The sequence below is a fragment of the Lampetra planeri genome, chromosome 21 (assembly GCF_965212315.1).
Source record: "Lampetra planeri chromosome 21, kcLamPlan1.2.h2, whole genome shotgun sequence".
Lineage (NCBI taxonomy): Eukaryota > Metazoa > Chordata > Hyperoartia > Petromyzontiformes > Petromyzontidae > Lampetra > Lampetra planeri.
The window spans coordinates 9,423,832-9,445,864 of record NC_136127.1 but is presented as its reverse complement, the minus strand read 5'-3'; the positions used below and the strand labels follow the sequence as shown (position 1 = coordinate 9,445,864).

The following is a 22,033-nucleotide window of genomic DNA, read 5'->3' as shown; positions in this document are numbered from 1 at the left end:
TGTTGCGGAACCAGCACATGCACTAACGCCCAACCTCCCTGGGGTAATATTCGCTGTCCTGAGCAACAACAACAAAAAAGCAAACGCTTACTCAGGATGTCCTTGGCCGTATGTTTATCGGGAACCTCGCTGGGTTCACTGACGCCGATCTTGTTGACGGCGGTGATGCGGAAATTGTAGTCCGAGCCCTCCATCAGATTCGTGACGACGAATTTCGTCTCATGCAGGTTTTTCGCGATGTTGCACTTTATCCAGACGTCGGTTTCGGCACGCTTGTACTCGACAACGTAGCCCAGGATGGGGCTGCCTCCGTCGTACGCTGGCTTGCTCCAGGTGAGCGACACGGTGCTGCGTGTGGTGTCCACCGCCTTGGGGAAGCCCGGCGGGCCGGGTGGATCTGTAAGATCAGCAAACGCAACCGTCGGCGTGCGCTCAAAGGTGTACGCGGATGAGGCTCGGTCGAACGGTGTACGTTGCACACAGTCTGCTATGTTCAACCGCCATCGCCGCAGATCAGAACGCCCGTCGCTTTGCTTTTTGCTCGCACTCTTCCGACTTTATAATTCCCGAGCGCTGGTTTGGCCACGTACGGTGCGAAAGAAGCTCAGCGTACATACGTACACACTTTTCCCACGTTACCATAAAATTGCGCAATTCAAGCAATGCATTAACTCTTGTCTATTGCAACTTCAATGGTGCTGTTTGTTGCTGACTGCTTGATGCACTGAACCCCTGGGGCCTTGCCTGTACTCGGGAAACCGCGACAAAAAAAATAACAAAAAAGTTTAAATTTTAAAATTGCATTTGTTTAAATTGCGTGCATCATTTAATATTAAAAACAAAAACGTGACTTACACAGTGGATCCATGGCAATGGCGGGTTTCGATGGCTCGCTGGGTTTCCCGGGGCCAGCCTTGTTGAAGGCGATGACCCTGAACTCGTACTCTGCGCCCTCCAGAAGTTGGCTGGCCTTGAGCGTTCTATCCATGACCTGCTGCCGGTTCACCTTGGACCAGTTCACCGTCTTGGTCTCTCGCTTCTCGAGGATGTAGCCCGTGATGGGCGCGCCACCGTCGTCGGCAGGCGCTTTCCAGCTCACGCTCATGTGGTCCTTCGTGACGTTGCTGATGATTGGAGGCTCACACTGTCCTGGCACGTCTGGAGTGGGAACACGTTCAAATGTTGATAGGAGCATTGGTGAGTCAAAAGTTATCATTGCATCTGTAACCTACCGGGCTCCTCAACCTGGACAGCAAATGTTCTAATACGAGCAAATCACTCTGAATGTGCCTGATCTCATTGGAGATCCAAAGATAAAGGGGCGTGAAATCTGAGTGGTGCTTGGATCTGTTCCCAGTGGTGCGTAACAGGTGCTGTAGACATGAGGCTGTGGACTGAGGTGGCCAAGATATTGCAATACAGCATTTTCCCTACTCCACATACAGATGTAATTGATTGGGTCTGTCTGTGGACTGGATCCATGTGTTTCTCCCCTCACGTGCAGGCGTATCCTTCGCGCAATCCAGTGTCCTCAAAATGCTGAGCACTTTGGGTAGCTGAGATATGTATCTCGTCTCAACCGTACAAGTGTCGTGCTAGAGTCTAGCGAGGGTTGGACGTCGTAGCGCGTTACCCTGTACTGTGCACAATGTTTACGCAGAAACTCGCCTGCAAGCTGGGATGAGTTTACCACTAGGGGGGGTGGGGCGAGGGCGATATTGCTACAGCAGCATCTAAACCCAAAAAAGTAAACTGCAAGCAAATTATCAATTTGTGGACCGTGGCCACCACGCCCGTGCATGGACGTAACACCCGGGTGTGTGCGCGCAGCCGTTACCGTAGGGATTCTTCGCTATGACGGAGATGGTGTGGGCCGATTCTCCCACGCCGTATTTGTTCTCGGCGGTGATGCGGAACTGGTACTCGTGGCCCTCGATGAGCTTCTGAACGCCGCAGGACGTGTACTGCAGGTTGGCCGTGACCTGGGCCCAGTTGGGCCGGCTAGTCTCGCGCTTGTCCACAATGTAGTTGGTGATTTCCGAGCCGCCGTCCTCGAGTGGCGGTTCCCAAGTGAGCGTGATGCGATCGCTGAACACGTTGCCGATCTTCACGTTGATCGGTGGTCCCGGTTTGTCTAAAGTGTGGAAAGAAAAAAAACGAAAAATATGCACGTTACTATGTTATGTGCGTTGAACTTCTTTCGCACCACACGCAGAGAGCAGTTTTAAAGAAATTAGTTTTCAATCTAGAATTAAAAGTGCATAGCTCCAGTGGCTTCCTAATGTCAGAAAGGAAGAACGTTCCAGATGGCCGTAGAAGCACATGTGGAAGCGTTGCGATGCAATGACTGTATTTCGAGTGTTATTATGTTAATCTGTAATCTCTCCCCCCCCCCCAATGTTATTTTAATTATCCTTGTCTTGAGACAAACTATACATTTGGAAACCTTGAAGCGCAGTGCGACTGCTGTGCTGTTGAACAACCAACAGAGGGAGATTGTCACAGACTGAGCTCTGAAAGTTCCCTTAAGAGACCTTCTTCAGCCGACCTTTTTAGAGAGTGCAGCCCCGCTAATTACAAATCTCCGTTGCGTGAAAGACTCAAATTTCACTAATCCTTACAAGCAAAACTGAGTGAAAATGACAAAATGTAATGTGGAGTTTTCGGCAAATTACCGGTGATCGGTCTGAGATCACAAATTGTCGACACTTGAGAGTGTTATTGATCACCACGGATGGCTGCTCAGTATTCGAATCCCGGACTTTAGCGGTTACCAGCTCAGTGCTCTACTCTCTGAGCCCACCTGGCCACCGATAAGCCTCATGCATTTTTGTTATATCAACACGACGAATCGGTTAAGCGTCAATAACTGCACGTGGATGTCCCTCGCTCTATATATTGAAGGTCTTTTCGCACCGGTACGTAGCCAACCGTGCTAACGGGAGTCGCTAAAAATCACGTCGTCATTACATATATAATTTTATTCTTACCTAGAACCTTCAGCTTAATGTTGGCAGATTTGCTTCCGCTCGCATTCTCGGCGATGATGCTGTACTCTCCAGACTGCGACCGGGTCACGCTGAACAGCTCCAGCGTGGAGTGACTTCTGACTGTCGAGATCTTGATGCCTTCCGCGGCTTTCACTTCCACGGTTTCTTTCTTCCACATGATGGTGGGTTTCGGCTTGCCGAACACGGTGCCCGCCAGGGAGACGTTGGCACCAGCCTTGACGGTGATCAGAGACTTCATGGACACGTCCAATTCAATGCGAGGTGGCACTGCGGTCAACATAAAATTTGTAAAAAATGTTATTTTTTTTTTACATGTGTGTAATAGCTGTTTCAAGTGGTTATATTGCAGCTTGCAGTACAATACCACTTTTTTTTTACAATTTACAAAAATCTTATCTTAGCATCATTTATATAGCGGTTTACACAGAATTAACAACGGCACGTATGGATGTAATGGTGGAGATGAGGTGAATGAAATAAACGAGAGGAAGCGATGGGGGCAAATCTGTGACGATGCGGGAATTCGGTGAAAGTGAAATTGATGGCAGTAAATAATGATGAATGGATTGAAAGAAATGGGGAATGAGTGAAAGCCATGTAATGAGAATAAGAAGAAGGAAAAGTAGCGGTGGCGGTTATGTGGGGGAGATAAAGGGGTCGTGGAGCGAGCTAGGGAAAATTAGTGAGTTTTGATTACGGAGCGGAAACTAGTGAGCGAAGGTGACTGTGTAATGTGGAGGGGGAAGTTTGTTCCAGTGAACGGGTGCAAGAAGTGAAAAAGAGCGAAAGCGTGGATTGATCGCAAGGAGGAGGAGAAACAGAGAGAGAGATACAGCAAAGATTGAGAACGTAGAGGGCGAGAAGGCCTCACGTAGGAAGATACAAGTGTGGTAAGATACGGTGGGGCAAGACCATGATACGTTTTGAAGATACAGAAATGACTCAATTGTTAATCAGCTTTGACCGAATACTGTAAATCTGTATATGAGACTGAGGCTTCGGCAAATGTCCCTTCTCTCTACCCTGCCCGAAACATCAACTCACTCTATAATTTCACACTTGTGGCGTTTGCGCAGCACCACTGCCAGCGGAATTGCGTCTAGCTCGGAAACAGGTTGAGCTCGTGCCGCCGTCACGCTCACCGTTCTCCTCCATGACGGTGATGGCATCGGAGGGCTCGGAAGGCCTGCTCGTGTTGATGGCGGTCTTGGCGATCACGCGGAACTCGTACTGCTTGCCCTCTTCCAGCTCAACCGCCGTGTACTCCTCCTTGGGTACGCTCTGAGCGGCCGTGTTGCAGCGTGTCCACATATCCGAGGGGAGCTTCCGCATCTCGACGTAGTAGCCGAGCAGTCGGCTGCCGCCGTCGTGCTTGGGCCGAGTCCAGATCAGCGACACGGTCGACTTTGTGACGTCAATCACTTCCGGCTTGCCTGGTGGATCTGAAAATATATAAAAAAACAAAAAAGACATTGGAACAAAACAAAAAAACGTTAGCGGTGGCTTCTTCACAAAGAAGCTCCTGGGATGTGGATATTATATATTTTTAAGTGATGTCCGACGTTTCGCTGAATGTGCTGGGGAGCTTCTTCTCGATCAAGACGCAAAGGACGTCATGCTGAAGAGCACGCTGTGCAACTGGAAAAACCCATCGGAGTTTGCGCTATACGGCATAGGCACGAAAACTTACGCGGTAGATCAGCAAGCAGGTCAAAATTAAAATTAAAATAACTTTATTCACATCGCTAACAATATCAGAATCAGAATCTTTACTTTATACGGAGGAATGCGATGAGCTATAAAGCTATTTTTTTCACAGGTGTCCAGTAGGGGTGGGTCAGACAGTTACAACAACAAACAATACAAATATATGACACGAGTGAAAAGTACTATAGGAAAAGATAAGCAAATCACAAAAAAAGATACAAATTAAACTATTTGTACTTCACCAAGCATGATCTTCTTTTTCAGAAGCGACCTGGCCACAAATGATAGCTCAACGAAGTGGCTTATCACACGGACATTTATAGCAGCCAAATCACATAATAAAACAATAACATCTCTGAACGTCGCGTGACTGCTCGTTGGCAACGCTTACCAACTGGCATCCTGGCTGTGATGTATTCGGTCGGCTTGCTGGGCTTGCTGGCGCCAGCTTTGTTGAGGGCGATCACCCGGAAGGAATACTCGAGACCCTCCACGAGGCCTCCGCACGGGTACTCGGTGGTTCGCACGGACGAGTCGTTGGCCTTCACCCAGAGGAGGCTGTTCCTCTCCTTCTTCTCCAGGATGTAGCCGGAGATGGGGCTGCCACCATCCGTCGCTGGGCGCTCCCATGCGATGAACATGCACTCCTTGCCCACCTTGGTGATGTGAGTATTCCTTGGTTCGCTTGGGACATCTGTTGTGGAGAAATGCCGACCAAAGTTTCGAATTAAGAGCAAGGTGGGGGTGGGAGGAAGGAAGGGAATACAAATCCAGATGATTTAAAAATATGAAGAAACACGTTCATCAATGACGCTGTGTTACAGAGGGACAATATATAAAATAGGAAACATGGTTTTGGAAATGGCTCTCATATGTGCTACATAGAAGGGCCGTTACCCAAAACGTTGTCTATTAAATATGTTTGCCTTTTATGGCAGTATCATTAATGTGTGTGACTTGTCGTCATTGTGCTTCCGCATCAATGTCAATACGGTATCACATTATTATAAATCACAATGTACTTTTCAGCGACCCTTAAAGGCCCCAGCCTATCTTTCGCCTGGTTTCCGAGTGACACTGAGCTTGACTCCGTGCCTCAAAGAGCCGCGGTCATTTAAGTCCGTGAAATAACCGTGTGCGCCGCACGTTGCATTCAAATTATTTGTAACGCCATTTAATTGTTCGTTCGATGTACACCCGTCACAGCTGAGCACGCAACGGCGCTTACCGAACTGATGCTTGGCGACCATCTTGTCGGAGGTCAGCGGGTCCGAGATCCCGTAGCGATTTTCCGCGCGCACGCGGAACGTGTACTCGTTGTTGGCGATCAGCTTGCCGATGCGGCAAGAGGTCTTCGTGACGGCGGAGGCGACGGTCACCCAATCGCCGCGGCTCGTGTCGCAGCGCTCCACCACGTAGTTGGTGATGCCGCTGCCACCGTCCTCCCTCGGGATGTTCCAGGACACGGTGCACGCGTCTGCGTCAATGTCCGAAAACTCCATGGGGCCTTCTGGGGGCCCGGGGATATCTGCGTACCGAAGCAAACGGGAGAGTTGCTTCATCGGCTGCAATGTGCAACGCAAAAAAAAAAACAAAGCCATGGGCTACACCTGCTGGGAGTTTTTGAATCAGTTCCCAGTCCAGCATGCGGTGCGAAACGTCGGACGTCGTGCAGGTCGACGCACGGGGCAAGCCCCGATAATGCACCGGAGAAATGCACAACACAACTGTCGCGTTAAGTTGGTCATCCAGGTAAGAACTCAAAGAGACCAGACAGGAAACGTCTCTAATTGGCAACAGTGATCTTGGATAATGGTGGAAACCTGTGCAGTATTAATAATAATAAAGATAAAACACACACACACACACGTTCATAACATCGCGCAATTGAAGCTTGCTCACCCATGATGACGACGCGGATAATGCTGCTCGTCGTGCCACTCGAGTTCTCCGCAGTGAGGCTGTAGTAGCCGCTGTCTTTGCGCGTCACGTCCTTGATGATGAGCACGGACAGGTTCAGTCCCTTGTGCACGGCCAGCCGGCTCGACACCATCACCTGCTCGTCACCGCGCTTCCACACGCACTGGGGCACCGGCTTGCCGTAGACTCCGGCCTCGATGCGGAGCTTCTTGCCGGCCTTCTCCGTGATCACGTCGCCCATCACGATGCGTGGAGGCACTGAGGAATGCGATCAGACGGGTGGCTTGGTTAGCCGTAGACAATGTAACGGTTTACCCCCCCCTCCCCCCAACGCCCCCCATGGTAAAGGTGCGGCCTTGTGATTGCTTGCTCACGCCACCGCTGGCAAAACGGCCCTCCACCAGAGGGAAGCTGTATTTGGCCTACTCTTCCACACTGGCCAGACGTCTTTAAAGAGGTGGGTGTACCGAGACGTTTCACCATCACACGCGATTTTCAGGTCAACTGTCTGTATATAATTGTGTAGAATTTTCACAAATCCTAATTGAACGTTGGACACAATTTCATCCACGTTTTGTGAATACATATATATATATACAATACATCATATATAAAACACATCAACAGTTGACTTGATACATCGTCGCATGTCCGTGAATGTGCAATGCATGTGTATTCACGTGAATTGGGTTGATGATGATGAAAAACCACGGCGACTGCAAGACCGTTTGACACTTACGCAGCTGTTCCTTAACTTCTATGAAGTTGTCGGTCTCCCTCGGCAAACCGCAGCCAACAGAGTTTCTTGCTGCAACTCTGAACCTGTACCTCTGCAGTTCTTTGAGTCCACTAACTGAGATGCTCAGATCCTACGGGAAGGGTAACGGCACAACAAAAACAAACGCGGTTCATTCCAGTACCCACGGCAAAGTGTAAACACTTCCTCACGATGAACCAGTGTAGAGTTTGCTTGTTTGAGTAAATACTGCTGCATAATGGCAACCGCAGAGAAGACGTGAGACCAAACGGTGGTGGATACTGTTTGGCCAGATCTTGGAAGGTCACGGTGCAACAGCTACGGAAACTGGCGGAGTGCAGGAAGCGCCGGTGAGGAGTTGTGTTGCATCATCAAAGGCTCAGGGCCACATTAACGACTCGGTAACACAACACTGAAAAGGCCAATCGGCTGCCTTTGTACTTATTTACTTATCACACTTGACATGCGCCACAGTGCCACACGGTGAGTTTACATAACAATGCTTTGTGGATCACTGCTCCTCAATAAAATAGCACCACCATTTTGCCCGATGTTTTTTTTCAGGTTGTTGCTCCGCATTATGTAGAACTTCTTTCGCACCGTACGCAGCCAACCGTGCTCCCAGCACGTGGAGCGAACCGTCAGGGAGATGTTGTGATGAACAGCACACGGGACGACCCCAAAACACATAGGAGAGCTCATTGCACACAAAGTGCTCGCCACAAATGAACCACGATACATTGCTGATCTCATCAACGAGCGCAAACCGTCACGCTAACTCCGGTCATCCTCACCGCGGCTTTTGGCTAGCCATCGAACAAAGATGCGCTTTTAAATCCTGATTGAAAACAAATTTTTTCAGAATTGCTTTTTGTGTCTAGTTTGTTGTCCTTCCCCCGCACCTCCGATTAGCACGGTCGGCTACATACAGTGCCAAAAATAAGTTCAACAGATACACGTACCTCTTCTTGGTTCTTTCGGTAAAGTCATGTAGAAGGGAAATAATAAAATAATAAAAATAAAACATAATAAAATATTTTTTTATTTTATTTTTTTATTTCCCTTCTACGTGACTTTACCGAAAGAACCAAGAAGATGAATCCCTGCAGTCACGAAAGCTTTAAATCGAAAGATACACGTACGTGCAGAGAAGGATAACCGCATAAACCTACACAGCAGCACTGCGTACCTTGATGACGGTGTATTGGTTCCATTCATTCTCAGGAGCGCCTTCCTTCTGGTACTCGATGACGTATCCATCAATCTTGGCTCCACCATCGCGCAGAGGAGGTAGCCACACCAGGTGCACGGCGGTCTTCATCGTTTCAATAACCTCCACCTTCTTCGGAGGATCAGGTTCACCTTTGAAAGATCACAAGCAACAGGTGTTAGTCTCGTTGATGCAGTATTATTACAGATAAAAAAAAAACTTTCAATTGTCGAATATCTATAGCAGTTAAAAACTTATGAAGCACTTTAAGCACATAGATTTCATGGTGTGTGTATACACACACACATATTATCCACTTTACGTTCGTATACATGTGCGTACGTAATATATGACCATGTTATTTGGTTTAATTGATGATCTCGTAGAATCGATTAAACCATTTTTGGCAGTGGATATTTTTGTTCAGTAAATCTAAAGTACTTTTATGCATCTGCTTTTTTAATTTAATTCTATAAATCAGGTATGAAGAGATACATGTCGCCTCAATGGGCTTTCAACCAGCGAACAAACAACGACTTCACCCACTGCTAGGCAGAGGTCAGGCAGTAAGAGATTGACCGACCCAATGGTCGACTCGTTTTCCACCCTCTGGGGTTGGCGAAATGATCAAAAGCTGGTTAGCCTCTTCCACTCAGTGGGAAGCTACGAGTGATTGTCATTCGGTGATCCTTGTCCATTCCATAGAATGTGGAAGTTCCACCACTGTCAACGAGAGACAAGCTGTGAAGTGGCAAAATGAGTTCCTGACTTGCCTGTGCATTATCCCTTCACACATGCATTGATTTTTCTCCGATAGACAGATGTACGCCATCGCCGTCCTGCAAAACATGCGGCGATCGCGAACGAGAGACTCACTGAGCGGGATCGACGCCAGGACGGGCTTGGCGGTCTCCCGGGGGACGCCCACTCCGTATTCATTGACGGCCCTCACGCGGAAGCAATACTCGCAGCCTTGGCAGAGGTTGGGGACCTTGAAGCTGGTCTTCTTCAGGTCGCTCGTGACGGTGGCCCAAGACTTGCGGTCGACCTCGCGCTTCTCCACGACGTAGTGCGTGACGTCGCTGCCGCCGTCGTTCTCGGGCGGCGACCAGGAGAGTTGCGCCGACACTTCGTTGACATCGGAAACGTCGATCACCGAGACGGGTCCAGGCGTGTCTGTGTCGGGGTTCGGGGGGCGAGACAGTTTAAATTGACCGTGCCCATGATGAGCTAAGGAATGTATTGTCGACACTCGTAATTTTTTTTACCTATTTTTTTTTTTACTTACACCATTAAAAGCTATTTCTCACCAAACTATGTCAAACAAATGCAACTTGTTTGGACAAAATACATCGTGTAACAAGTGAATAAACACGAGTTTACAGGTCAGCACATCGAAATGTTATTGTTTGCAATTGAACGAGAAGGAGAGTTTGGTTCAGTGGAGTGGGATGATAGAAGCAGTGAGGATGAAGTGGGGACGCGGAGGCAAGGATGAAAGAAGCCACGGCAAAGAGGAGTGACAGGGGAGGGGGAAGGCTCCGGCTTGGGTGGGTGTTAGTTTTAAAGACGGGCGACGGTGCAAGATGACGACTGAGAGAGCGGCAGGTATTAGTGCTAGGTGATTACATATGTAAGTGTTGGGGGAAGACACGACGTAGATGTTCATCTGGGTCAGCATGGAGTCCGGCATGGGGGGGGAGGGGGAGGGGGCGCGGGAGGTGGACGGGGAGGGTTCCCTTACCGAGTACTCTGACGTTGACGAATATGGCCTTCTCTCCGGCAGGGTTGGTGAGCGTGAGCGAGTACTTTCCGGAGTCGTCGCGCGTGGTGTCGGTGATGACCAGGAAGGCCATGGTGTCGACCAGGTCCACCTGGCCCTTGCGTACCACGTTGTCGATGCCGATGCGGCGCCACTGCACCTTGGGCATGGGGCGCCCGCGGATGGTGGCGAAGAGTCGGATGGGACAACCCGCCCGCACGGTCAGGGTCTTGCGCAAGCTGCCGTCGAGGTCGATCTCCGGCGGTTCTGCGACATTGGCAAAATTGCGTCGAAAGTTAGTGTCGGGAAAGTTCTGCATTGTTGTTTAGCGATGTGATTAAAGGCGTGGCATCTTAATACGATTTTTACTTCAATGTTCGTGGTAATAATATGGGCCGACCCCATATGTATGTATGTAAAACTTCTTTCGCACCGTACGTAGCCAACCGTGCTAATCAGAGGTGCGTGGGGAAGGACAACCAACTAAATACTAAAATCAGTTCCAAAGAAATTAGTTTTCAATCTAGATTTAAAAGTGCATAGCTCCAATGGCCTTCTAATATGGGAAGGAAGAGCGTTCCAGACGGCCACAGAAGCGCATCTGAAAGCGCGCAATGCGGTAACAACCGTCTTTGTTTGGTAGCCAGCTAAAAACCACTACGAGGATGGTGGTTTATGCTCCTTGACGAGAATAGCAAGATGCTGTGGATCACATCGGCACGCATATTGTGGTTCAAGAGTTATTGCAGTGTCAAAGAAAGGTATCGTCGTTCATTTACCAAGGATCTCTTTGGGCGTGACGGCTTCCCTGAGATCGGCAGGGCGGCCCAGGCCGACCTGGTTTTGTGCCGACACGCGGAACTCATACTCGAGCTTATCATCAAGGCTCGTCACTGTGTACTGCGTCAGGATTAGCTGCGAGGCGACGTTGCAGCGCTTCCAGTTCTCGTCAGGGGCCATCTTCTCATCCTTGGGCCGCATCTCGACCACGTAGCCGATGATGGGCGCACCGCCGTCGTAGGCTGGCTTGGTCCAGCCCAGCATGACGGAGCTGCGAGTGCTGTCAACCACCTTTAGTCCGATCGGTGGACCTGGGGGCTCTGAAATGGCAAGCATAGCGATAGTCACGATGTATGTAGCCAACTGCGCTAATCAGAGGTGCATCGGAAGGACAACCAACTAAACACAAAAAGCAGTTCTAAAGAAATGAGTTGTAACATACGCAAGAGGGCATTTTCACGACCGCTGTAATGTTCGAGAATATTTTTTTTTTCAAACTAAACTCTTGATTATCCGCGGTGTTTGGAAGGTGGTCCTCATGATAAACACACGAAGAATGAAAAACATGCATATTAAACAAATTAAACTATGAAAACGTACTTATTGGTCACCTACGAAGAGTTGGTTGAAGAGGTAGAGGGAGAGTGTCCTATGGTTTTATTGCTCCTTAAAGCAAAATGTTTATTTGCCCACATGTTTGTGCGCTCACGTGTGCACCGAGCCAAGATGCACCATTAGTAGTGAGCAGCTAATAATTAAACCAGCATGCGCGTGAAGATATTTCATTCATTTTTGACAAGCATGGTGAACCCACAACCTGGATATTCCAACTACGCATCATCAAGAGTTAACTGCATTGGTATTTCACAAATATTAATAATCTAACACACCAACTTTAATCACTTATATTTAAAATTAAGCAGTTATTTTAGTGTCAGTATGAATATAAATAGGTACGGTCCATATGGAATGTAAAAACGTGCTGTTTTGTTGTGAATGAGTCGGTCCTCACCGATTGGATCTTTCGCAATCGTGGGCCGGGAAGGACCGCTTGGGTCACCAAGGCCAACGGCGTTCTCGGCCTTCACACGGAACTGGTATTCGTATCCAGGGGTGAGGTTGGCCACTTTGCACCTTCTCTCCGGGATCGGGCTCTTGGTCACGGCAACCCAGCGGATAGACCTCTTCTCTTTGCGCTCCAGGATGTAGCCGGTGATGGTCTTTCCACCGTCGATAGCCGGTGGGTTCCACACCACGGTCATTTCCTCCTTGCTGACCTTCGTCACCTCCGGTGGATCCGGCGGTCCTGGGCGGTCGTACTGAGACTTGGCCACGATGGGTTTGGTCTCCACCGGCGGTCCAGTGCCCATCTTGTTTTCTGGGCGCACTCTAAAGATGTACTCGTTGCCTTCGATGAGGCGCGTGACGTTCCAGTAGGTGGCCACGCAGTTGGCGGTAACCGTGGACCAGACCATCCGCTTGCTCTCGCATTTCTCCACGATGTAGTTTTGAATCTCACAGCCACCGTTGTCCTTGGGCTCCTCCCAGGCAACTGTGCACCGGTCGACGGAGACGTGACTGATCTTGAGGTTGTTTACAGGACCGGGCTTGTCCAGGACCTCCACAGTGGCGTATCCAGTGAAAGAGCCGGCAGCGTTGGTTGCAGTGACAACGTATTTACCACTATCACTGCGTTCAGATTTCATGACCGCAAACTTGGTATAGTCAGAGTAGGTTTCGATTTTGACCCTCGTGATTCTGGTAAGGTCACTCGCACCTCGGTCCTTTACCCATGTGATTTCTGGCGTTGGCTTTCCTCTTACTCCAGCTTCAATCCTGATGGTCTCACCAGCTTTGACGACCAATGTTCCTGAAAGCTTCAACTCCAGGACAGGTTTCTGCAAGTCTTCCTTGACTATAATATTATCAGTCTTCACCCAATCACTTTCTCCACCTTCATTTTTGGCTTGAACTCTGAACTGATACGTCTGGTTCTCGATGCACTTTTCAACGATGAACGAAGTTTCCTTGATGCTGCCTTTGTGCACCCTCTCCCATTCGGTGGAGTCCTTGAGTTTCCTCTCCAAATTGTAAGAGATGTTCGGGCTGCCACCATCAAAGTCCGGCTTCCTCCACTTCAGACTGACAAATGTCTTTCCTGTGTCCAATACGTGGAAGTTTTCGGGTTCTCCCGGCTTTTCAATTGGATCGATAGCAATAATGGGAGTCCTGGTCTCGATAGTTGGCCCTGGCCCAATCTTGTTCTCTGCGCAGACGCGGAAGAAGTATTCTTTGTGCTCAATAAGGGGCGCCTTTACGAGCCTCTTTGTGGCCTCAGAGGTCACCACATTCCACCCTCTTTTGTTGGGTTCACGGCATTCCACGATGTAGTTTGTGATTTCGGTTCCGCCATTGTCTTCTGGGTTCTCCCAGTTGACCACGCAAGACTCTTTGGTGACGTACGAAATCCTCAAGTTGTTGCAGGGTCCCGGCCGGTCAAGAACGTTCACTTTAATAGCTGCGGTCACTGTGCCACTGCTGTTCTTTGCTGTGATTGTGTACTTGCCAAAGTCACTCCTGACGGCCTCCTTCGTGACCAGCTCCACGACGGGGAAGTTGCTGTTGATCTGGGTGCGCTTGTCTTCGTTGACGGTCTTGCCCTCCTTGGCCCAGGTGATCGTCGGATCTGGTCTGCCCTTGACCCGGCCGGACAGGCGGATCACCTGGCCGACGCGCACGTTGTAAGTGTCGCGGCAGGTGAGGTCCAGGTCGATTTCCGGGGGCTGCAGGATATCCTTGGCGATGACCGGGTCGGGCACCTCCCTCGGTTCGCCTTCGCCCACCACGTTGGCGGCCCTGACACGGAATCTGTACTCGTTGCCCTCGATGAGGCCGGGCACCGTGTAAGCGCAATGCCTGATGAGGTCGTCACTGTTGATCTTGTCCCACTGAGCAGAGGTGCCCTTCTGGCATTCCACAACGTAGCCAAGAACAGCGCTGCCTCCGTCTCTGTTGGGCTTCATCCAGACGAGGTCGACGCTTTCGCGGGACATGTCCTTGACCTTTGGATTAATCGGAGGACCAGGAGGTGAGATGGGTCTGCTTGCCTTAACCGGATCAGACAGAGGAGAGGGCTTACTCAAGCCAGCCATGTTTTCTGCAAACACCCTGTATTCATATTCGTTGCCTTCGTACAGCCCGAGCGCCCTGTACCTCAGATCAAGTACCGGCGTCTTGTTGACACGCACCCACTTGCCCGACTTCTCCCTGCGCTCAACAATGTAGCCGTTGATGGGACTTCCTCCGTCCGACTTGGGCACGGACCAGCTCACGGTCATGCCGTTCTCGGTGATGTCGGTGACGTGAGGCTTTCCTGGTGGGTCTGGAACGTCGAACATGTGCTTGGCCACCGTTGGTTCGGAGATGAGAGGCTCTCCAATGCCGATCTTGTTCTCGGCGCGTATTCTGAAGACGTACTCGGTCCCCTTGACCAAACGGGGAATCTTGAGCTTTGTGCTTGTGCCGCTGGAGCTGACAACGCCCCAGTGCTCCTTCTTGGTCTCTTTCTTCTCAATAATGTAATTCATGACGGCGCTTCCTCCGTCATCCTTTGGAGGACGCCACGATATCACCATGTGCTCCGGGGTGATCTCGAGGATGTGGACGGGCCCGACCGGTGGGCCTGGCACGTCGAGCACGGTGATGTGCACCGCCACCGTCTTGCTTCCAGCGACGTTCGTCACGGTCAAGAGATACTCGCCAGTGTCTTTCCTGGTGCAAGCGTTGATGCTGAGCACGGTCATGTTGTCGACCGTGTCGATGGCGATGCGGTACTCGGACTTGAGCTCCATGCTATCGAACACCCACTTGGGCACGGGAACTGGGATGCCGCGCATGAATGCCGGAACTCTGATGTTTGTACCGGCCTTCACGACCAAGCCTTCGATGAGCTTCACGTCAATTTCGACAGAAGGCGCCACTGAAATGAACGAACGAACAAACGAAATTATTAAATGTATTGGAATTAAAAGAAGACATAATTCAGCCCGCAACATACGACTCTGCTCGTACGCTCCAATACGTTAAAAACCGTTCCAGAATTTGTCTGTTTAAACAAAAGCCCCGGGAATGCATTGATAAAGTAGGGTCATAGGCACATGAACTAAAACGTATTTTTGCACGGTAAAAACAGTCACTTGTCTACACAATTAGTACCTTGCAGACCGTAAGGGGTATTTTGACCCTACTTGACGAAGCTGGTCAGTGTGGGTTGGTGGAGGTGGGACTGAGGGCGGGGAATGCAGAACAATTGGAGCTGGCCGTACCGTGGTCTACTTTCCACGGCGCCTTATGGCACCTGTATTTTGCGCATAGTGACCACCCATCGAAGACGCCATCCAGGCTCAACCCTACTTAGCTTCCAAGATCTGACTAGAGCTTGGGTTACGTTCCGGGGCGATTATAGTCAAAGGGCCTTGTGTTTAACCGTTCGCGTTGATACAAAAAAAAGAAACGCCGTTGCAAACCGAGGCACGCACTTAGCCTCTCTTGGCAGAGCACCGGCAGCGTCGTGTCCGGCCTTCCCAACCCGGCGATGTTCTGCGCCCGCACGCGGAACTTGTAGACCTTTCCGTCCGTGAGACCCGTGACGGTGCACTCGGGGATGGTGACCGTCTTGAACGGTGTCCAGTCCACAGCGATCTCCTCCTGGTACTCCACCACGAAGCCTGTGATCTCGGCCCCACCGTCCCTGTCGGGCCAGTTCCACTGCAGCGACACCTGCGTCTTGTCCACGTCCGTCGGGTGCAGGTTTTTCGGAGGCCCCGGTGGGACTGTGCGATGAAGAGCAGACGAGGTTTGACATAAGCCACACCTTAACTTTAATCGCAGTTCTGGTCTAAGCAACGGCACGCTTACATTACCCTGACAGGGGAAAGGAGAATGAACAGTTCTGAAAGGAGGACACTTTGGATAAGTCAATCTAGCAGACTTGGGACTGGTTGTGCCCATTCGGTCTATGTGCTGAGTTCGAACGAGTAAAACAAACACGTTTATTTTCACAAAACTCATAACCGTCAACGTATTGTGATTTGCCGTGATCCGAGCGGATCGGGGGTGCGAATGCCGAAACGTTTATTCGGAAACTGCAATCTACACGACTGTGCTGGTGCCTTGCCCTAAGAGGGACACTTACAAATGGGGTTGATGGCCTTGGTGGGTTTCGTGGTCTCGGTGTACTCGCTGCGGCCGAACTGGTTCTCGGCTGCGACGCGGAAGAGGTACTGGTTGCCCTCCATCAGGTGCTTGGCCATGATGCTGAGCTTCTTGGAGGAGGTGGAGATGGGCACCCACTTCAAGGAGGACACCTCGCGCTTCTCGATGATGTAGTTCTCGATGACGGCGCCTCCGTTGTCCTCAGGCTCCTTCCAGGTCAGATAGCACGAGTCGCTCCTCACCTCACTCACCTGGAGATTGCGTGGCGGTCCAGGTTTGTCTGTTACGATGAAGAGACAGCGTAGCAGGCAACGCAAAGTTAGGGGAAGGTCACTCAGGATCCCATGACCCCGATACCTGGATATTTGTTCTCCCCGTGGTCGCGTGGAATCTTATCCACATTTAGAATCAACATGCGTTGAAGAGTATTTGGCTGCTATACATTTCCACGTGACGAAAAGCCACTTCGTTGAGCTATCATTTGTGGCCAGGTCGCTTCTGAAAAAATAGCTACTATGTACCTCCGTGGGCCTTACCTGGTGAAATATAAAATATATTACTAGGCGTAAATAGTACTCATCGGGAGAGTAAAAGGTGACAAGGTCAGCACAGGCTGTAGCGTCTTTGAAGGGGATAATTGTTAAACCCCCGTTACGCATGACGAACCGAGACGTTAGGGGTGGAGGAACCCCATGGCCTACGGAGAGAATCCTCCGCCCATTAATTAATTTCACACAACCCCGTCGCCACATGAGCCCCTTGCAACTTGTTCATCCGTCACTGCGTGCATATTAGCTGCGCTAACCGTGTACTGGGGTGAATATTTACGACCTGACAACACCGCGTTTTGAAAGATAGTGCGCCCAGTCACTTCTGGCGCTGAAAGTAGCCTTCCATGGTGGCTTCCTGCCAGAGGTGTCTGAAAATTGTATCCGTAAGAAAAAGGTTCCCCACCACTCCCGCAATGCGGCCTGCTTTTCAGGTAGCCCTGGGGTTGATGAAGCTGGCAATAGCAGCAGCGACGCTCGGTGAAATAAAACTTGGCAAAAATGGCAAAAAGAAAAAAAAAACATCATTTGGAACGAAACACAACTACAATTGCAATCGACTCTGCATCCAGGTTTGTGGATCACGGACTTGTGCCGCTGCCGCCACGTTGTACGTACGTAGGTTGAAATCGTTTGGCGCCGCGTGTAGCCAACCGTGCTCATCGGAGGTAGCGGGCGGGGAAGGAAGGAAAACGAATTGAACGCGAATAAAAAGGCAGTTCGCCCGCCGGCGAGGGGCGACCCTCACCGAGGACGTTGACGATCACGCTCGCCGTCTTCTTGCCGGCGGCGTTCTCGGCGGTGAGCGTGTACAGCCCGCCGTCGGTGCGCCGCGACTCGCTGATGTAGAGGCGCGTGCCCACGGGCGAAACCTCGAGGTCGGCGCGAGCTGGCACGTCCTTCTCGCCCTTCAGCCAGGTGATGGCCGGGAAGGGCATGCCCTTGACGACGGCGCTGAGCGTGAGCGGCGATCCCGCGCGGACGTTGCACTCGCGGGCCATGTTGGCGTCCAGGAAGAGCTCCGGGGGTTCTGCAGAGGGTCGACGGATACGAGAGCGGAATCGTTATCACACAGGATACATTTGGACATCCAATGTGCGCTACTGTAAAATTGATTATTTTTGTTGTTATTTTTGGGTTTGTTTGTATTTCCCACAATAATCTTGCATGATATCAATATTGATCCATCAGCCTCAAGTCATAATTAAATACATTTTTTTATTTAAATCTCCATTAAGACTTTACACAGTGAGCAGTGCACTACCTTGTGTGAGAGAATAATCTCAAAATATGGTGTTAACATTTTGCTTCCTTAGTAATAGAGGTTTTTGGGTTAGATTGCTTAAATATAAATGTGTCGGTAAACCCTACACCACCCGACACAGCCAATTAGTAAGGTTTGTCATATTTATTAACGACATATTTACATTTAAAGAATTAACCCAAAAACCTCTATTATGGATATTGGTCGCAAATGCCTATGTGTAAGATGTTGCTTCCCGATGCGATGTGTGAACATCGCCACGAGGGAGACAAAGGCGGCCGGGCGTGGTGCTGGCCACCCACCCCCTGATGTGCCGTGCATGCCTTCATAGGTGCTCGCTAGCAGCACTTGTCCCAACAGTCTGTTAAGGCTATATAGGGTGATCTCCGTCTTTCGTAGTTTTATCAGACTTGTGGAGGTTTAGATACACACACACTCACCACCACATGTGTACAATCCTTTAACGGACAGATGAAACCCTCTCTGGACATTCTATATTTGAAGCTTTTGTGACTGCAAGGATTCATACTCTATGGTTTTTTCGGTAAAGTCACGTAGGTTAAAAGAAAACAAATAAATTAAATCACGACGTTTCGGAGGCAACACAAGCTTCCCTCTCTGGACAACCCTGTACATTTGGAAATACGAGTGGAAACGCAGGAAATGGCAACAGCCTGTGAGCGAGGCAGAGAAAGAAAAAATCCGCTCCGGCCTTACCGAGTCTGTCCTTGATGAGCACAGCTTCGGGGACGTTGGCCGGATCGGACTCCCCGGCCGCATTGACGGCGCAGACGCGGAAGCGATACTTGGCGCCGTCGGTCAGGTTGATGATTCGGAAGTTGCACTCGGGGCAGGAGTCGGGGTTCAGGTTGGCCTTGGTCCACTCCTCGGCGTCCTCCAGCTTGTACTCGAGCAGGTAGCCCAGGATCTTGCCATTGCCGTCGTGACGCGGAGGCTTCCAGACGAGGTCCGCGGAAGACTTGGTCTTGTCCGTCACTTCGGGGTTGATCGGCGGGCTCGGCTTGACTGTAATCGGAGTGGAACATGTTTGTTACTTCGCTTTTGTGGGACTCGGAAGTGCAGTTTGTGAAAGAGAAAAAAAACATTGAAACTACATTTTTTTCTATTAAATCCTCAGCAAGTCTGCTTTCAAAGCGGTAAGAAAATAACATCCGGCATCTACAGTGAGGTGCCATTTAATACCAGCTACATGTCATACTTTTCTTAAGGTTAAAATAGCCTTCATTCAAATTCTGTAAAAATCACGGTTATCCATTCAGGGTCTCGGTCACAGGAGGACATCATCGACAAGACTCCCATCTTAAAAAAACGGGCAAAAACACACAAAACGCTTGGTAAATGCACCCCATTTGCTGGCAACAGAGGCACGGGCGCATTTTTACACGGCAAACTCGCCGAAAACGAACGCGAATCGAGAATCTAGCGCTGTGCTCGCGCACATCGTCGACGTCGCCATCGGCACCATCGACGCTCACCGATAGGATCCTTGGCAAAGAACGGCCGCGACGGTGGGCTGGGATCTCCGATGCCCATCTCGTTCTCGGCCATGACGCGGAACTCGTACTCGCAGCCCTCCAGCAGGTCGGGCACACGGAACTGCGTGTCGGGGAAGATGGGCTGCCGCACGGCCCTGTTCCACCGCGTCGACATCGTCTCTTTCTTCTCCAGGATGTAGTTGGTGATGGGCTTGCCCCCATCGCGCGGTCGGTTCCAAATCACCAACGCCGAGTCCTTGGTTATCTCCTTCACGATGGGCATGTCTGGAGCCTCGGGCACTCCTGTGGAGGATGAGACGCGTGAGCCACGGACTTTCGTTGGGGCGAAACTTATTCTGTATCCGCACGCGTCGTCCGGGTTGTGCCTCGTGCACTTTTGCTACTCGGCGCGACGCCCCGCGCTTCGTTGGACGTGCCGGGAGCTTCTTCAGGAACTGAAAAAATTGAGCGGCTCACACTCTCCGCTCACTTCAGATTTCCAACAGTAGATCCCAGCACGCGGAGCGAAACTCAGGGGCCACGGTAACCGAGCAAAACAAGTGGCACGACCTAAGAGAACGCACGGCGCAGCGTTCCAGCACGACCGTGAAAACCGACGCAGGAAGTAATACAATTCGAAACCATTCGTACAAACACACCAGTGCAGAACACACGCACGGGTAGCGAACATCGGTTCTGCGCTTACTGTATCGATCCTTGGCCTTGACCTCGGTGGAGATCAGGGGGTTGCTGATGCCGTACATGTTTTCTGCGCAGATGCGGAAGATGTACTCGCGTCCCTCCACCAGCTTGGGCACTTTGCAGGTGAGCTTGGTGCAGGAGGAGCTGACGGGCATCCACAGGTCTCGGTTGGTGTCCTGCTTCTCAATGACGTAGTTCGTGATGTCACTGCCTCCGTTGTCCTCAGGAGGGTTCCACGAGATGACGATGTTGTCCCTGTGGACTTCGTCGAAGGTGACGGGTCCCAAGGGCGGAGACGGGCGATCTGAGGGAAAGGAGTGGGGGGGGGTAGGTTCGTCATGATGCACGTTCTTAATTCTTATTTTTATTTCAAATCGCCATTGTTCATTTGCTGTCGCGTGCTGGTAAACGATAGAGGTAAGATGCTGTAAAAGGGCGTCAAAGGTGGCAGCCTGCCGCTTCTACAGGTAGGGGTTTGTCAAGCTTGTTTAACTGTGTGCAAACGCAGACGCCACAGCTTGCTCAAATTCTCATTCCACTCATCCACCACAGGGATGCGCCGGGGGGAGAGGGGAGCGAGACTTCGAGGCACTCACCGACAACACTGACTTGGCACTTCCCGGTGCGTTTGCCTACGTGGTTCTCCACAACCACGGTGTACAGGCCCGAGTCCGGGCGGCAGCCCTTCTTGTTGCCGAAGGAGAGCGTGGTCGGTGTGGTCGCGATCTTGATGCGGTCGTCCTGCTTGAGCTCCACGTCGTCCTGGAACCAGCGCACCTTGGGCTGCGGCTTGCCCGTGTATCGGCCCGACAGGCCGAAGGGATCGCCCACGCGCACGATGAGCTTGTCACGGAAGTCCAGTTCGATTGTTGGCGGCGCTAAACGCGAGATTGGGGGGGGGGAGGGGGGGCAAATGTCGCACGGGGTCATCGCGCGTATTCCGACCGTCGCGTAACTACCCTGACGCCGATTGGCTGCACACACGAGCGTGGAATAATTAAGAGCCGTCACTGCGTAGCGGAGCGGGGGGCTACATTGTCAGAGGCGAAGTGAGTTTCGTACTAATATAAGGGAAAAGAGCCCAAGAGGGAAAATGTAAGGAATGCGCTGCTCGATGAAGAGACGTGGGGGGGGGGGGGGGCGTTAAACAAAATGAAGAAGAGAGCAGAGAGCGCGCGATCGGAGAGAGGGTTCAGAGAACCTGAACCAATAACGCGTCTTTAGACAGTGAACCCTGGCAGATGACGTGTAGCCGCAGACTTTTCAGCTCGTTCCAACAGTTTTTTTGGATTAACAATCGTCGGAATAACGTGGCAGCGCCCAAGCGTCACGCACGTCAGACCAGTGCCGCCAGCTTACCCAGCTCATCCTTGCAGGTGACGGGCTTGGTGCAGAAGGACGGCTTGCCGGCGCCGACCACATTGACGGCGCTGGCACGGTACTCGTAGGTGTCGCCCTCCTTCAGGCCCTCGTGCGTGAACACGCGGTCCATCATCTTGTCCTTGGTGACGCGGAAGAATTTGTCCTTGCCGATGAGGCGGGCCTCCAGGATGTACGACTCGATATGAGCGCCGCCGTCGTAGAGCGGGGTCTTCCAGCTCAAGCTGACGGAGCTCTTGCTGATGGCTGTCACGAGCAGGTCCTCCGGACGTCCAGGGACAG

The 22,033-nt window shown here is 51.0% G+C and overlaps 1 protein-coding gene across 1 annotated transcript in view; it reads right to left on the bottom strand.

The window, feature by feature from the left end:
- TTN (titin) overlaps positions 1-22,033 on the bottom strand; it is a 340,888-nt gene that overhangs the window by 69,472 nt on the left and 249,383 nt on the right. The window contains exons 243-264 of the mRNA XM_078603948.1: positions 21,731-22,033; positions 20,968-21,249; positions 20,376-20,675; positions 19,670-19,972; positions 18,891-19,199; positions 17,658-17,939; positions 16,342-16,641; positions 15,686-15,979; positions 12,160-15,126; positions 11,147-11,467; positions 10,350-10,634; positions 9,482-9,781; positions 8,585-8,757; positions 7,378-7,507; positions 6,621-6,896; positions 5,947-6,246; positions 5,110-5,412; positions 4,154-4,453; positions 2,991-3,278; positions 1,838-2,134; positions 856-1,158; positions 92-397 (exon numbers count right to left, since the gene is read on the bottom strand). Of these exons, the coding sequence (XP_078460074.1) occupies positions 92-397; positions 856-1,158; positions 1,838-2,134; positions 2,991-3,278; positions 4,154-4,453; positions 5,110-5,412; positions 5,947-6,246; positions 6,621-6,896; positions 7,378-7,507; positions 8,585-8,757; positions 9,482-9,781; positions 10,350-10,634; positions 11,147-11,467; positions 12,160-15,126; positions 15,686-15,979; positions 16,342-16,641; positions 17,658-17,939; positions 18,891-19,199; positions 19,670-19,972; positions 20,376-20,675; positions 20,968-21,249; positions 21,731-22,033 (8,922 nt within the window). The remainder of the gene's footprint in view (positions 1-91; positions 398-855; positions 1,159-1,837; positions 2,135-2,990; positions 3,279-4,153; positions 4,454-5,109; positions 5,413-5,946; positions 6,247-6,620; positions 6,897-7,377; positions 7,508-8,584; positions 8,758-9,481; positions 9,782-10,349; positions 10,635-11,146; positions 11,468-12,159; positions 15,127-15,685; positions 15,980-16,341; positions 16,642-17,657; positions 17,940-18,890; positions 19,200-19,669; positions 19,973-20,375; positions 20,676-20,967; positions 21,250-21,730) is intronic.